Source organism: Mya arenaria, chromosome 11, assembly GCF_026914265.1.
Source record: "Mya arenaria isolate MELC-2E11 chromosome 11, ASM2691426v1".
Classification (NCBI taxonomy): Eukaryota; Metazoa; Mollusca; class Bivalvia; order Myida; family Myidae; genus Mya; species Mya arenaria.
In genome coordinates, this window is record NC_069132.1 from 67,069,973 (window position 1) to 67,087,673 (window position 17,701).

At 35.2% G+C, this 17,701-nt stretch overlaps 2 protein-coding genes across 5 annotated transcripts; one reads left to right on the forward strand and one right to left on the reverse strand.

Moving 5' to 3' along the window:
- Positions 1 to 940: 940 nt before the first annotated feature.
- On the reverse strand, positions 941 to 9,903 carry LOC128208952 (galactose mutarotase-like). 3 transcript variants are annotated; one of them, XM_052912695.1, is made up of 9 exons: positions 9,873 to 9,903; positions 6,093 to 6,162; positions 5,182 to 5,312; positions 4,649 to 4,806; positions 4,149 to 4,358; positions 3,535 to 3,616; positions 2,974 to 3,118; positions 1,872 to 2,043; positions 941 to 1,414 (listed from the first exon to the last, which is right to left on the reverse strand). In XM_052912695.1, the coding sequence occupies exons 2-9, from the start codon at positions 6,146 to 6,148 to the stop codon at positions 1,334 to 1,336; spliced, it is 1,035 nt and encodes a 344-aa protein (XP_052768655.1). In that variant the 5' UTR covers positions 6,149 to 6,162; positions 9,873 to 9,903; the 3' UTR covers positions 941 to 1,333. The 3 variants fall into 3 exon arrangements, with proteins under 3 accessions (XP_052768655.1, XP_052768653.1, XP_052768654.1); XM_052912693.1 differs by lacking the exon at positions 9,873 to 9,903 and adding an exon at positions 8,979 to 9,726; XM_052912694.1 differs by lacking the exon at positions 9,873 to 9,903 and adding an exon at positions 7,509 to 8,195.
- LOC128208953 (AP-2 complex subunit sigma) lies at positions 9,183 to 15,580 on the forward strand. 2 transcript variants are annotated; one of them, XM_052912696.1, is made up of 4 exons: positions 9,183 to 9,245; positions 12,561 to 12,710; positions 13,252 to 13,425; positions 14,449 to 15,580. In XM_052912696.1, exons 1-4 carry the CDS (start codon positions 9,198 to 9,200, stop codon positions 14,548 to 14,550), a joined length of 474 nt encoding a protein of 157 aa, XP_052768656.1. In that variant the 5' UTR covers positions 9,183 to 9,197; the 3' UTR covers positions 14,551 to 15,580. The 2 variants fall into 2 exon arrangements, with proteins under 2 accessions (XP_052768656.1, XP_052768657.1); XM_052912697.1 differs by lacking the exon at positions 9,183 to 9,245 and adding an exon at positions 9,829 to 9,968.
- Positions 15,581 to 17,701: the final 2,121 nt, after the last annotated feature.

Sequence of the window (17,701 nt, forward strand, 5' to 3'; positions counted from 1 at the left end):
TCCTTGTCCAGATGTTACATCTAGGTTCAGTAATTTTGAAATACAAGTGCTTTCCTTTATTGTTAATATTTTAAAATGCAGTTAAGAGGAAATATTGAATTCTTGATCTCGCAACTGACGTTAATTAAATGTAGTATGAATGTTGTATGCACTCTTTAGGAATGTTTTTTGTAAAGTCAAGCTGTTCATTTTGAAAGGGCTTTTCTCATGCATGCAAAGCAAAAATATATTTGAAAGATTTAAAGGTTATCAATAAAGATACATTAAATACATGTGAAATGGTCGAACTAAGACATCCTGAGTGTCAAGTCGATCGGTTTGCCCGATGTGAAGAATTTTGTATGTTTGTAGTTTCCTAGTCACAATGGCAGCTGGCTTTACAATGGGAAACTCCCATTTAAAAATATGTTTAACTGTTTTTTACATCAATAACATCCATTTCAAAATAATAATTATTGCTATATATAGCTAGACAACATTGCAGCCATTGTTGTTACTTTTAATTAAGATAAAGAGACACACTGCTTATGCAGTGTGTGACACGAACACTAGTTGTACATGATAAATAGTTCAAAAATTAAAACTCATCGGAGGCTCAGCCTATTATACCATATAATTTGGTTCACCGCTGTCGAGTGTTTTAGTTACGAGACTAGGTTAGTGGCATTGACCTTGAACCCTGACCTTTTTGTAATACGGCTCAATAAGGGTGATATGTGACATGAAATATTAAATAATCTTCATTGTTGTTTAAACTGTCGTCATACATTTGTTATTCTAATAGTGGGCTTCATGCAAAACAGGTGTTGCATGGTATAGAGAAATAAGGCGTTGTACCAAGTCTTGCGCTAAGCCCTCAAAATGGCATTCGCATTTCCGAAATAATTCGAAATACTAGTATTAAAAGGACATTCAGAATGACAATTGACTGAACAAAATATACATCTTCAATGGTTTTATTCAAGGATTTAAAGGATTTCCAGGACATTAGAACTTTATACATACCCTAGTTCTAATATAATCAGTTAACGACTTATACTAGCTGCCTCAATCCACACAAAACATTATACATGTAATTGTAAAACTATTCAAAGTAAGAATTATGGAAGCATCCTACTTCCACATTCTATAATATAATAAGTTATATAATAAGTATTTTGTAATTAGGAGATAATTAGTCCTACTAATGAGATATTAAGTCCTTATAAGGAGATACTATCTCATAATTAGGAGAAAACTACAAGACAAGTAGGAGATATTAGGTACTTATATAAATATCAATTATATGGCTTGTGGCACTAGGACGCTTGCATAATGAATTGTTAAAGTTAAACTAGCGTATAACACTGAACGCGTATTTAGTTGTCTGTTTGTATGTCTCTCCTGGTCGAACAGTTGTTGATGGAAATGTGGGCTAAAAGTAAAAAAATAAAACATATATATCAAAATGATAATCGTACCAAGCGGAAGCATACTTATGCGCATGTGCAAATGGAAACAGAATCGACTTTTAGACGAAAATATTATTTATTAACAAAATAAAACTTACATCCACAAAAATCATGAAAAATACTTGTAACTCTATTTCAAGTACATGTATACTGATTTACATGGCTATTGGTACAAGAACTTTTCTAGATAATAATGTCCTATTATAAAAGTTAACTTGACCGATTGTTTGTTTCATTAAACTTAAAAAATCCTACCGCATTCAAAATAAAATACTCCTTTTATCCATTTTTTCCATTTTAGAATTGCCAGTTTATGACAACCCGTCCTTTTTATATTATTATTTTATAGAACAAACATTATTTACCATATATATCACGATATAATTATATATAATCATATCCAATTATATTTTAACTCACATTATTTGGACTGTCGGGGTAGTGTTGAGCTTCCAGGCAAAAGCCGCTCCATTGTCCATACTTAGCTCCGCCCTTCCCTTTTGGTGCGTCAACATAGTAGGCTGTGTATACCTGGACACCGGGCTCCGTGCTGTAAACATCCATTTGTCTACCGGTACCCGCATGATAAACCCTGAATTAAAGCCGAGGAAAATAAAGTGATTAATTTGGCACGACATGACTGTCAATGGTAGCGGTTTGACTTTCGTAAATCATTTCAGTATATTTATGAAATTAATAAACAGACACAAACAAAATGAAACCTCGGTTTTAAAAAATAGCACATGGTTGAAAATGCAGTTGTATACGACAGTTACAAATAACGCTATGTAACGCTGTAAATCGGAATTGAGCATGTCTTCATCATTATGGGCTGAAAATGTACTTCAATCTACAGTCGAAACCTCGTTGGCTCGTCGGAATGGCTTTCCTTCAGTATAAAGAAATCGGTTCTTTACATCCAGTTCGAGCCAAAGAGGAAACCGAGCCAAGCGAGTTCGAGCCAACGGGGTTTGACTGTATTATCATCACGGTAACATTCATCATTCTTATAAATCAACATAACATCAGATGCTATCAACAATAAAAACGGAAGGTATTGGATGGTATACTACAAATACGGAATACATATATGCAGAAAATGACCATCAGTGAAGAGTCTTTTTTCACATTCACCATACAAGTTAGTCACCAACACAAGGCGTCAAAACGAGCAACTGCAGTCACCATTAGATAGTACCACTAGCGGATCCACGGGAACGCATCCGGCGCAAACAAAATCGTTCACTTTCCCTTTCAATAGAGGAGACAGAAGTAATTACATACGCCCAAAATGCACCAGTTCGGACCAGGAATTGTTGAAAATTGCTAGGGGGAGGGGGGGGGGGGTACCCACAAACCCCCAAGCCAATACTATAAGCCAGATAAATCTCGGTTTTGGGGGAGAGGCGCAAGTCAAAAGCTAAGGCCCCTACATTAAGCCCCTTAAAACGTCAAATCCCGTTTTCGCCCCAGAGTACATGCTCTGTTTCACACACATCTTTCCCGTCACAGTGCACCCTACCTAGCCATGTGCTTGTCCCATCCTGGCTTCCCAAACACAAAGTTGTGGTCGAACCCGACGTTTCCCGGAACTGCCGGCAGCCTTTGAGCGAAATCCGTGTCCGTCGTGAGGTCGAAGGCCGTCCCCTTAACTCGAGCTATCTCGCCTGTAAAAGAATTAACAATATGTTAATCAAAAAAACAAAAATAATATACAGCATTAAGGTCAGAGCTCATTTATTTATTTTTTTCTCAACAAATTTGTAAATATAATCGGTATACAGTCGAAACCCGTTGGCTCGACATCTCATGGACTGGCAAAAATACTTCGAGCCTCGCAAATCTCGAGCCAAGCGGGAATGCTAACATAAAAGAGTAAAAAAATCGAGCGAAGCGATATCGAGCAAACGGGTTTCGAATGTATTAAAATATCTCTCTTGGCGGTTAATAGCTATAAAGCAGGCCTAACTAATTCATCACGATCTTAATTAAGGTCAATTGCATAAATAAATTTAAGTTTAGCAAAGTCAATACTCTGTGGACCAAACATCTTAAATTTCAAATGAGAAACGAAACTGAATACCTGTTGGTATACTGTTTTCATTTAAAGGAGTATAGTTTTCAGCGTCCATTCGGATCGTGTGGCCTTCCAGAGAGCCCGCAGCCTGGTGAAAGTAAAGATGTTAATGTTTGAGTTACTGTCAGGAAAAAATACATGCCTGTGTAGTTTATGCCCTGATCTCAAAAGAACAAATATTCTTGAATCAAATCTCAATCTCAACTCATTTTACCACATAAAAGCATAATATGATTCAAAATCTTAAAAATATACATTTTTCGCTGTAGGAAATTGTTACTTCAGGGTCTGGACCAAAGTTTTAGACAAACATTAATTTGCTATGAAATAATGCGCTTTTAAAAAGTGAATAATCATTCACAATATTGGATTACTTTTGATGTTATATGTTAAAATTATTTAAGATTTTGACATAGATTTGACTTAAAGTAATTCTGTGATACTGTGGCCAGGGGTAAAAGAAAAAGCCCGGATCCATTTTCGAATGAAGAATACAAACATTGGCCTTGTTTCAGGTATTTCATGACCAATCAATATTAGTCTTAAAGAAAGCTCATATTTGCCATCTTTAAAAAGGTTATCAAGACAAACACAGCAATGTTAAAAAAAAACAATCTTACATGTCCGGCAAGATTAAAATACGGATGCGAGGTCAAATTAATGACAGTCGGTTTGGTGCAAGTGGCCTTGAAGTCGATAACCAGCTCGTTCTCGGCCGTCAACCGGAAGTGGACGTTGACGCGCGCCTCTCCCGGAAACCCCTCCTCCCCGTCTGCGCTCGTGTACCGCATCATGACGCCGTCTTGCGTGATCTCGGATTCCCACAGACGCTATATTAAACATGAACTTAAGTAGATCCATAAAGAATAGATTGTATGTGTAATACTTAGTCATATCTAACGCTGAAAGGGGGGCGGCAACGAGAAAATCGAGCCAAGCGATATCGAGGCAACGAGAATATCGAGCCAAGCGACATCGAGCCAACGAAAACATCGAGCCAGGCGATATCGAGCAAACGGGTTTCGACTGAATTATAAAAAAAAATTCTCTTCAAAGAAACAGTAATTTTATAACACAAACTACATATTATGCAAACAAGTGTATTCTCTCTTGGTCCCACCTTGTCAAATCCCCTATTCCCGCCATGGAGCAGGTTACCGCCGTTGTTAACGGTAAGATTGTACGTCTGGTCGTCAAGGCGGAACTCACCCCGCGCAATACGGTTGGTATAGCGACCAATGATGCCGCCAAAATAGAACGGGTTCGTGTCATAGCCGTCTGTAATCAAGGACAGTATAGACAGGAATGATAATTTGTGGGAATAAAGCTCTAATGTATATAAATAAATACTAAATCAAACAATTTTACAAAGAATTTCGACATAACCAAACCGAGACTGGCATCTTGTCCTGGAATATTCATCCTGAGAAAAAAACAGATGACATCCGACTAATTCATCGGTCAGGCCAGTTATGTTACAGTGGATTGACAAGTCGCACTCGGCCGTCAACCCGGGACTGTTTTGTTTTATTTCAAAGGTACATGTTATGTTACCATACCACAATATGGAAAATACTGTGAATAGCTGTATTCGTAGTGCTTGCAAAACGTCCTTTATAATAAAACTTCGAACTTTAAGTCAAGTGTATAGACCTTTAAATGTGTCGTATCCAAGAGTGATGTCATCAATCTGTCCGTTTTTGTCAGGGACCCGGATGTGGGTAATGATTGCGCCCCAGTCGATCAGCCGAACTTCAGACTGCCGTCCGTTACGTAACGTGTACCTGAAAAGCGCCATAAAACTGTAAACATTAGAGGGAGAAATGGATTTATCAGTACTACTCATTCCAAAACTGAAATACGTAGTTGTTTTGCAATCCGTACACTCCTTAAAACAATATATTCTCTAAGGGAACAAACGCTTGTGGCACGAAATTTATTCGCACAAACTACAAAGCATGATGTATGCAGGGGCGGTTCCATGATTTTGCGTTAGCGGTGCACAGCTTGGGAGCGTAACTGAAGACATGCACTCTAAATCCAATTCTCATTCTTCGGAAGTTTGATAAATGATAAATCTACGCATAACATAGTCGCTCTGCTGTACAAGAATGTCTCAACACCAGAACCTAAATATGCATGGCTTAATTTTTGGCATTTTTTAATTGAAATGGTGCATGTCTGAGCATTTCTTAATTTCTTAGATATCGACATAAACCAAGTCAAGCTGGTATAACTTTGGTGATGAAAATGGTGCCCCCTTTTCCAAAATCCGATAGTGTTGATAGAATCAAAACTGACATTGTATGGATTTGAAAAACCATCAGACGAGTCATAAGGGATTATGAAGCACATTGGTTACTAAAAACACCTTGGACATAAGATAACTTTTTTTTAGATCGAATACATTATTATTACAAAAAAAAACCGAAATAAAAATCTCTGTAAACTGGTCGGCAGAAGTCATTTCATAAATATGTACATAAAAAAACTGTTATACATGAACTTCAAAGGAAACTTGCGTACAAAGGAAACAATAAAAGTCTACGGTCCGATACACTTACACATTGATATCTTTGCCATCTGCCGTCGTGGCGTATTTCTCCTTGGTTACCGCCATTTTTTCCGGAATTCCTGTTAAAAGTATCAACCTTTCATAAGACTATCACATGCATACATTACATTCCAGGGGTTTTATGGTTCAAATGGGCCAAAAAGCAAAGCTAAGATCTAAAAATAACCTCTGGAAGACTGCTTAAAGTGTGATTAAGGTACCCAATGTAAAAATAAGCTTCACACTGAACAGGTTGAATGATGTTATGTTTTAAAGCTGCACTCTCACAGATTTGATCAACGTTTTGACAACTTTCCTGTTTTTGTCTTGGAACGAGCAAATTTTTGCGAAAATCCATGGAAACTAGTCAAATAAGACTGCTGACAAAAAATTAGATCGCAGATTTTTATATAGAATTAAGAAAATGATGTTTTATGCATTTTCCATAAACCGTTAGTAACGGTTTAAGTCATAAAACATCATTTTTTGAAACGGAAATATGAAAATCTACGATCTGATTTTTGTCAGCAAACTTAGATCATTGGTTTGCAGATATTTACGCAAATATTTGCTCTCTACAAAACAAAAAATAAAAGAAGTTGTAAAAATGATATAACTGTGAGAGTGCAGCTTTAATAAATGCAAATTAAATGACCGAAAAAACATGATAGATAAATTTATAGCAGTTTGTACTGTTGCTTTTTATCAACTGAAAGACTGAACTGTCAAGCGTTCAAGGTAAAAATAGCGTTTTTGCAATACTTTTATCCTATAAAATTTACATATTCTTCCTCTATAAAGGGTTAGGATTTCACTTAGATGACTTCAAAGGGGTTCCCACATTGGTCACCACGGGTCACGAGGATGTAAACTTTTATGTAAGAAAAAAAATATGAAAATACTTCTTAGCCTACAAAAGGCTATGTTATTCGCTTCTTCTACACGTGTGAAATATTTTAGATTTGCTTGTATTTTAATGATGCAATCCTTGGCCAAACTTTCAGCGTTGCATCGTTTCACAAAATTACGTCAAGTTCCGTCCGTGAAGTTATTTAGAACTTAACGTCACTTCCTTGTTTGTTTACACCGGTTGTGACCCGTGGTGACCCATTTGAGAACCCATTTGAAGTCACGTGATTCCTCAACCTTGTAAATTTTAAACCCGTTGGGATGATACCAAACAGTTCACCTTATTCAATAGTGTGATTGTACATCTGATTACTTAAAATATATGTGTATTAAATTAGCATAAAAACACAATACTATATCTTGTATCGAAAGTCGATATATATATATATAACATAACTCTTTACCACAGAGCACACAACTATTAGCATGGTTTAGTGAACATGACAGGTCATACGAGAAATGTTCTTACAGTGGATAAATTAGTTCAAAATACATGAAGGAAAATATAATACAATACCTGATTTACTATCCCATGTTAAAGACGCAAAGTACACGGTTAACACTAGTAGCAAAATGCATACTGCCACGCAGACACATGTAACAATGCACAGAGGTCTTCTCCCGTCCGACATTATACACATTAACTATTCAAATGTGCGCTTAAGTTTCGCTTAAACATTTACGAGTTTCTTTTAACCACTAGAAAGCCGTTTTATTCAAAACCAAACACCCTGATACTTCGGTGTAACAAAAACAGACATCGGAGGTTAATTTTCACCAGGGTTTTATTTAACCCTGTAAAGCCACCTCCCAATATACCACCCGATGTTTTTAATTAATTCAGTCTTCTCGTCGGTTTAATTTGATTCTTTTTGAAAGTTATTACTGAGCACATACATGAAAAACAATTACAAAACAGTCTTAACACATGTCACTGTTCTCGTGAAAGGCATAACATAAATTGCATAGCTAGTAGCACTCAAAGTTGTTAAGGACACCACACAAAAATGCATATATATGATCGAGGCTCAGTCAGATAAAAAAATATAAGCGATGTTTTAGCGCTTTTTCAACCTGGGAACTTATGGCAACGTAGCTATCAATTTAAAAAAAAAACATTTATGAAGGCTATTATTTTTATCTGTACCTAAATTATGTCTTGTTCTGTCGTTAAAGTCAAATTAGTTAAACATGATAATGCATTAAAGAATTTTAAAAAAATAGGCATCATCCTATACTGTGCGACCTTTAGGCATTGGACGGCCATTTCACAATGTTAACGATGGTATTGACGATCAGTTCAATAACAAAGTCACATTGTTACCTAAGAAATCAAGCTATATATTTTTTTAAATGACGCTGATGCATTTGTGATAAAGACGCTTGCTTATGATATAATATATTAATATTAGAATTACGTACTAAAGCATTGACCACTTTCCTGTCAAACAATGCATGTCTCACGATCAACTGTTCATGGAAATCCAGTGAATTACGAAGTTTCGCGAAGAACATATTTGGTTGAGTTTATCAAATTCTGCCCGTGCATATTGGCTGCATTATAGTCTGACCACCGCTTGGATCGTGGTGTTTTAAATACCATAAGATACAAGAGATAGACGTGACAGTAAAGGTATCAGAATACTTTCAAGAAGAATCAGAGTGAGATACAAGAGATCCTGGTGCGATACCCAAACTCTGGGTTGTTTAACGTGCTAGGGATACAACTTCTGAGTTTAACCAGTACTGAGTACACCATTTGCCCATTACTACCATTTTAATGCTGAGCGCTAGGCAACGGAGCTGCTGGTACCATGTTTTAACTTCTTTCAGTTTGACACGGCCTATGTTTGACCCCGCGACCTTCCGCAGGCGAAGCGAAAGTTCAACCACTGGGCTATCGTGAATATTTGGAGAGGCGTAGGTGATTGAATCATATTAATAATGATTCCACTTTATTTTGAACCGACAGTTAAGTGGGTCATACCATACTCTGGTCGTAAATTTAGTCCGACGACTGGTCCAACAGAAGACAGCCAACTGATGACGTAATTCCGTGCCACGCCCCCTGGTACCTTGGCCACCATCGCCATAAGTTTGTCAGTGTGACAAGGATGCAGTTGGTAAAAGGGCCGCCCTAGATATGGGTGTTCAACTTGTGTGAGGAACGTCCATCTATCCTGCTGCAACCGTTCTTGATAGTTTAATGGAACTTGGCTCCATATTTCGTTCAATGTTAGTAGCCGTCCATCCGGTAAGTGACAGTTGAAATAGAGCACAGGTACAGAGTAACTTTCGCTGTAAAGTACATGGTATTCAACGGAAAGTATCTGACAGTCAGTATTATTGTACATCTCGGTTGCTTCATCGTTGCTTAAACTTGTGTCTTCTTGTAGAACTTCATTTCTACTTTCGCTTTCACTTTGAAATTTATTTCTGTTTACATTAATTATTGTTTTCTTTGATAAGTAACATTCAGTTTCAAAATAGCGTATTTCCCACAGGTCGTCTAGCACATCAGAACAAGCTAACATATCTTTAAAGCATCTGAAACACTGTTCCTTTGAAATAATGCCTGACATCTTTTCTGAAGTTGTTTTATTTTGACTCATATGACCAATTGTAACAATTCGGCCATCTCCGGAAAGCTTCGGGATGGTCAATTCTGTGTGGTCGTGGCCGAGGTGTACCGATTGTCAGGTGATGTGTCATGTCAGATCAATACGCTGAACATAACGTGATCATATTATCTCTAACAAGAAAAACTTAATTTCTCATCAACACTTAAATAGCTAATCGTCATACATTTGCACACTAGAAAAATAAACTTAAAATAACACCAAACCACACACAAAAAAACAATAACAAAAAATAAACATACCAATGATGACCGAATCAATAACCTTGTTGATTTATACCGTACCATAAATTCAATTACGCATGCGCACTTGATGGGGGAGTGTTTCCGGCAAAAATGGTAATGTTTACATTATTTTTAAACTTTGATTTCTATCGTCAGATCGTTTGATTATATTCCCATTTATATTTTGGATAGTTATAAAAATGCACCAAAATACGACAAATGCAATCACCACCCAGTTGTCATGATCGGATACAGTAATAAGGAGGGGGCTGGGTGGGTGGGGTAAACCGTTTAGAGTGTGAGCGGGTAACAACCAGACACCCGACTGGCTGAGTTATTTATAGCGCCGTGCTAGTGTCCGAGCCCCACACCGGGCTTACTTTTCCGCTGAGGTTTACTTTAATGGTTGCAGCGGTGAACAGCAGTAGAGCCTCCATTGGCCTAAAGGGTTAATGGGGAGGAGTGTAGTGTATGTGGGTAAAGGAATTACGGACACTACGGACCACGGACATTACGGACCAGATTTAGGGACACTACGGACCATCTTCAGAAACTTACGGACCATGATTTAAACATAGATTTTTTTTAATTATTCACTCATTAGTTTTTAATTTGTTAATAAATACTTAAATATGAGTGCTCCGTATGACGTTATATCTTCCATATAACTGTGAAAAATCCCGTGAAATTCGAATACATCAATGGTTCAATATAAAATCTTGTGAAATTCCAAAAGGTGTATAAGACCTATGTATTTATAACAACTATGTTAAAATGATGTTTTAAACACAAGCTATTGGTTAATCAGTTTTAATCATTCCTGGAACTGAAATTTGTCGAAATTTGAAATCTATGTTAGTTATATGTTTACCAAGTTCATCATCCAATCTTGTAAGAAAACTGTTATACCTGTACCACAGCGTAGATGTTGCCAACGTTCACAACGTGTGAAAACGTGTGTTGCAATACTTGCAAACTGATGTTTAAAACTGGCAATTTCTGGGGATTTTTCAGTTACATTAAAGATAATTGTCATACTGAGCACTCATATTCAAGTTTTTATTAACAAATTTAAGACCAATGAGTGAATAAAATGTTTAAAAACATTATAAATCATGGTCCGTAAGTTTCTGGAGATGGTCCGTAATGTCCCTAAATCTGGTCCGTAGTGTCCCTAAATCTGGTCCGTAATGTCTGGTCCGTAATGTCCATGGTCCGTAGTGTCCGTGACCCGGGTAAAGAACCAGCTGCCCGGTTAGCTCAGTTGGTTAGCCCGGGGCTGGGCTTGTGTTCTGGCAGTAATGGGTTCAAACCACACTTTGGGCACACTTTTCCTTTCAGGTTTACCTGAACCAGGACAATTACTGGATTAACTTATGATACAAAAATGACTAATAACATACATGCCATATTTTCTGGAGACCATTCAGGGGGATTTGTTCAAAAGGCTGAAAATTCAGGGGGATTTTGGTTGTATTCAGGGGGATTTTTTTAGCAGGTCTAAGTTGGCGAAATTTTAAAGTATTTTTAGACGCAAGTACGAAAAAATGTATTCACATATAGTTTGCTTTGAAAACCTCTTAACTTTTTCATTATACAGAATTATTTTATGTCATGATTTATCATATTCTTATGATACACTGTCATGTCATACTGTAATGCACTTGCAGAACAAAATATGTCATTGGAAAAATATGTTTTTGAGACAATTAAATTAAATTTACCTTCCTCCAAAGTCTTTTAAAAAATTGTGCTTAATTCTATCAGCTTGATGACTTTCAGACAATAAGAGAATAGAATAAATATTATTAATTTCTTCCTTCCAAAAGAGTAATATTTCTTTGCCTTTGATAATTACTACAAATTAATTGATCACTTGTTGTAAAAGTTTCCTTTTGGCATTTCACCCTTGTGGAGTTGTTTCTTTACATTCAGTCACATACTGTGTTTTCACTTACTTTGTCATTATTGCCTGATGTAAAATTTCTAAAAAAAAAAAAAAAAAAAAAAATTTTATTTCTTTTTATTTTATAATTCTGGGGGATTTTTATCTCCCGCCGGGAGACCGGGGGATGGATCGAAATTCCGGGGGATTTTTCCGCCGCCGGGGGATATGGCATGTATGCTAATAATAGCCATGCACCATTTGCTCGCTTTCCTATAAAGTTAATGTCACATTATAAATAGGTGATAGGAGTAAAACCTATTAATTAAATATAAATCAGAAGAATTGATAACAAATTGAACAATAAAAATCAGCTTACAATTAATGAATTATTTGGACAAGTGAATAAGTTATTGCATATGAAAGTTCTGATTCTGATGATTGCCAATCTGAATGAAGAAACAAAAAATATTGGTTGGAAATACATGTAGATGTGCTATTAATTATTTTCTGACAAAATTTAAGATTAAATTACTTTTGTCAAGTGTTTTACTAAAATACATTTTTGTCATTGTTCCATTCAGTATCATTTTTTTTAAATAGTATATAGTCATGATAATAACAATCCCGGATACCTTATTTCAAAGCATTATTGAACATAACCATCTTGCACTTTATGTATATATCTAGAAGGTCTCAAGTCCTCAGAAGCACCACTTTTTTATTTATGACTCATTGACTGTTTGACCCGTAATCAATCAAATTCCAATACATGTTCTTGATTTGTATGTTCAAGACTGTTTTTATTTGTTTATTTTCAGATTCGATTTATATTGATACAGAACCGAGCTGGTAAAACCAGACTGGCCAAGTGGTACATGCATTTTGATGATGATGAAAAACAGAAACTTATTGAAGAAGTTCACGCTGTTGTGACAGTGCGAGATGCCAAACATACTAACTTTGTTGAGGTAAATTACCCTGCTGTTTTTTAGGATAAATACATTCAATGACTTTCCCTAACACTATGACCACCATTGAGATAAATGTGAGCTATAACTACAGTTAAAGTCAGATTTCAGGTGGCCTTAATTAGTTACAGAAATTCTTGATTGATATCCATCAATATCTTACTTAAGTTCTCTTCAATTCATTGGATTGTAATAAAGATTTTTTGAGAAATTCATTTTAACTGGCTACAAACTGTTAAGTGGCAGCCATACATAAGATGGCTGCGGAAGAGCGCGCTAGGCTTTATATGGCTGAATATAAAGTGGCTGCCAACTGTAAACTGGCTGCCAATTGTTAAAACTGCAATCTTTATATGTAAGTAATGATAAACTATAATGCAATAAAAGATTTAATTGTTAATATACTTGGCATAATGTCAGACTTTTCAGTATTAGAATTTAATTGAATGTCTGTTAATCTCATTTGTGATTCATTAAATTTTGTTCCTTTTGTGCCCAATATTCACTGCTACACGAATAAAAGCTAATACATGTATTTCAGTTCAGGAACTTCAAGATAGTGTACCGGCGGTATGCAGGCCTGTACTTCTGTATATGTGTGGATGTCAGTGACAACAACCTTGCATACCTTGAGGCCATACACAACTTTGTCGAGGTCCTTAACGAGTATTTCCACAACGTCTGTGAGCTTGATCTAGTCTTCAACTTCTACAAGGTATAAATGAAGAGAAGCTCATTGTTAAGCCATTGTTGATACCTGGTGACTCTATATAATTTTGCAATGATTAAATGGAAGGAATTTCCTCTTACTGGCGACAATTATCAAAAAAACTGAAAATACTTTACAGATAAAGTTATGGCCGTTGGTATCTTGGTGCTAAATTGAATCAACTGAAATCGGATGAGGAATGACCTATTTGGCAAAATTCTAGTGCATAAATGTGTGTTTATTAAGAAATATTCAGTAGATTTTTTACAATTCTTTCTCTACTCATGAGACCGCTTGAAATGATGCCAAAATTTTATGGGTCTGCCAGGCATAAAAAAAAATCATAAATTTATACCTCAGATATTTAAAAAAAATATATTGAAATATTTTGTGTAAAAGTGGCATGCTCTCCAATGCTTCATTCATTGCAATAATGTATCTTTGTACTATGAAGGTGAAAGGTCATTTTCCATATCTGTTTCAAATAGGTTGGAAGCCATTTAGGTACTTAATATTATCCCTTATTTAATAATGATGATTTATAACTGGATTAAAAGATACAATAAATTATAATATAATAAAATGTTATTTTGTAGAAAAAAATAATAATTTATTAACACAAATAAAAAAAATGAGCTCAGAAACAGTTAATGGCTAAAGGTGACATGCTTAGGTCATCTATTATCAAATATTAAACAAAAACTGTCACTGTAAGATGTTGTACCACTATGCATGTTTATGTTTAAGCATTATGTATTTTACAACAATTGTGAAGAAAGTAATGATTACTTATACTAAGTCACTCTCGTTGGCATGATGTTGGATGAGAGTGTGTTCATGTCTTGTGGGGGAACCGGATTACCCGGTGAAAACAAAAAGTATACATGTTTAGTGACAATGTTGCATCAACATAATTTAACTTGTGCAGGGATTTCCCTGATGCAGAACACCTGATACAATTGTCTGGCTGGGACCCCCTGAAAATCCCTAGGTGTTTTTTATATGTGTTTATTTTTTTTGTCTTTTCAGGTTTACAGCGTCGTGGATGAGATGTTTTTAGCTGGTGAAATTCGGGAAACAAGTCAAACTAAAGTCCTCAAGCAGCTTCTCATGTTATCTTCATTAGAGTGAAAACACCATTTTATAGACTTGTGACGTTTTCAATAAAAATAGTGCTGACATATTTGCAAAGATTGATGCATGTTTTAATATACTTGTGCATTGATCATGTTATGGATGTGTTACGATCACATTTGTAGAAAATGTGTGTGTACATTTACAAAAAATATTAATGTAATATCATTGAGCAGGCGATAATACTCACACAAACATTCCTGTGTATAAAGTGTGTTTAAGATAAGTGCAAAAATTGTGTTCAAGATTAGTTCAAATTGTTTTTAAGATTAAAGAACACATTCTTTTTAATGAAAGTACGAAAGATTTGTTTAAGATTTTTAGTAATTTTTTTAGGGTTCAAACAATTTTTGTTTAAGATACATGACTTTCTTTTGTTTAAGTACAAAAATTGTGTTTAAGATTAGTAAAAAAAACGGTTTAAGATAAGTACAAAATATGTTAGATTATAATACACATTGTGTTTAAGGTTAGTACAGATTGTGTTTAAGATAAGTTATTGATGTGCAATATGAAGAATAAGTATCATTTCCTAGAATGATAAAGTACAGTTGTACGGGTGAAGAATCATACCTTGTTCAGAAGTGTTATGTATAGTTTTTACCATTGCCTCATTCAGGTTTGAATTATCATAAAGAATATGCAGTAAAATTTGAAGAGAAGTTTTTACCATGGCGTCATTCAGGATTGATTTATCATACAAAATGCGCAGTAAAATTTGAAGAGAAGTACAATTGAATTAAGACTGAAAGTTGGAATTATAATTAAAGCCGTAATGTTTTAAATAAATAACATAGGTTTGTACTTGACGAATATTTTATTCCTTAAACCTTTTTTATGTTAGCTCTGACATCAGGAAGTGTATTGTTGATTATTTTAATTGTCTTATAATTCGGTTATTATTCATAATTATATATATTCCATTTATGTTTTGTAACCATGAAAGTGATGGTGTCATTTCATGTTTTAGTAATAAATTATTGTAGATCTATGTGCAGAAAACAAATATATAAAGTGTACAATTAAACATTCTTGTTTATTCCAATGTGTCTACCCACAAAGAAGTTGGACTCCATTATTTTAAAAAATGTCTTGAATTCACATGATGCCGATTCACTACGATATAATTAAGCATACGGTCAATATAATTTATTTGCTAGATTTTAATTCATTTTTTTGTTAATGGGGGGATGAAGTTTTATTTTTTATTTGATGACTGTTTCACCATTGATTATGTGTTCATGCTCTTTCTTATAGCATAAAGGACCATATACATGTGTTTCTAGACAAACCATGAACACGATCGTTACAATTCTCGTTTTTGACATGTGAATGTTATAGTTTGACAACGTAGGTGTGAATAAACGCTGTTCCTGAACTGTACCGGACCGATACTCAAAAACAGACCCTAGATCAACATTTTATTAGAGTCAATAAAGTTTTAAGGGGTGGTGGAAAAAAAGGATGAAAAGGCAGGTATGAAAATCTAGCTATTAATTTAAAGTCCTCTGACTGTAAAACAAATGGAAAGATTTACTGGTCACAGGATAACCCTGGACAAAGAAATAAACATTCACCTTCAATATACTATCTTGTTAAACAAAGTGATAATAATTGATGGTGGTCTTTTTCTAATGTCAATGTTGTTCATTTTTAGCTCGAAGAATAGGGAGGGCTATACTACTCGCCCCGGCGTCGTTAAGTTAAAGTTTTAGAGCAAGTTGGGATTTTCACTTATAAGTCCAATACCCTTCATTCAATTGACTTAATGCTTCACACAGTTGTTCAGGGCCATCACATAATGAGGTTAGATAACTCCATATTATATTTTATACAAATTATGGCCCCTGATTGACTATGGAACTTAGGTTAAAGTTTTAGGGCAGGTTGGGATATTTATTGATAACTTCTATACTCTTCATTCAATTGACTTAATACTTCACACAATTGTTCAGGACCATCACACAATGAGGTTACATAACTCCATATTATCCTTAATACAAGTTATGGCCCCTGATTGACTTAGGTTAAAGTTTTAGGGCAAGTTGGGATTTTAATAAAAAACTTCTATACCCTTCATTCAATGCACTTAATACTTCGCAGAATTATTGACGACCATCTCAAAACAAGGAACATGACTCCATGTTAGCCCTAAATACAAATTATGGCCCTTGAATGTTTTTTTTTTTCTTTTTAACTTTTTTTTAATTTCTTTTGAAAGGTACATTTTTATAGTCCTAACCACATTTTCATAAAGGGAAAACAAGTTATTTGAATGACTTGCGTCATTGTTCGGGCGGGCTGGTGTTAGGGCAGCGTCAAAGTGGCCTTATGTATTGAATAATTTTAGCTAGGTTTGACATAAAGAGACCAAACTTGGTATATACAAAGAATTTATGGAGACCTTTTATGGGAATGCATTTGAGGCCCCTAGGATCAAGGTCAAGGTTACTATTAATAGAAAAAGGGTTGGTATTGAATAACTTAAGTAAGGGTCTTCATATTGGTACCAAATTTGGTACATAGGAAGAGTTTATAGAGACCTTTCCTGAGATTGTGTTTTTGGCCCTGAGAGTTATGGTCTAGGTCAAGGTTAAAATAGAAATATGATAAGTACTGAATAACTCAAGTAAGGGTTGACATAGTGTGACCAAATTTGGTATATAGGACAAGTTCATGCAGAGCTTTCATGGATTGCCTTTTGGCCCCCTAGGGTCAAGGTCACTGTTACTAAAAATAGATTATTGTTTCAGTTATGGTTGACATTATACTGTGACCAAACTTGATATGTAGAAAGAGTTTATGGAGGTCTTCCATGGGATTGTGTTTGGGGCCCTTAGGATCAAGGTCACTGTTTAATACAAAAAATAGAAGAAACAGTTGAAACTGAATCTCTTTTGCCAATCATTAAAAACCTGGTTTTGTCACAATATTCAGGCCTTTTTCTGTCCATCTTACGGGTCAGAATGTCTTAGCGATTTCCAATGCCAAATATGTACAATTGAAAACACTTTGGCTCGAAATCCAAGGGACCGGCCAAATTACTTTTAGTCTTGTGAAAATCGAGCCAAGCTGTAATTTGAGCCAAGTGATATCGAGCCAACGGGTCACGATTGCTTTCTAATTTTAAGAAAATAATCTCAAATGA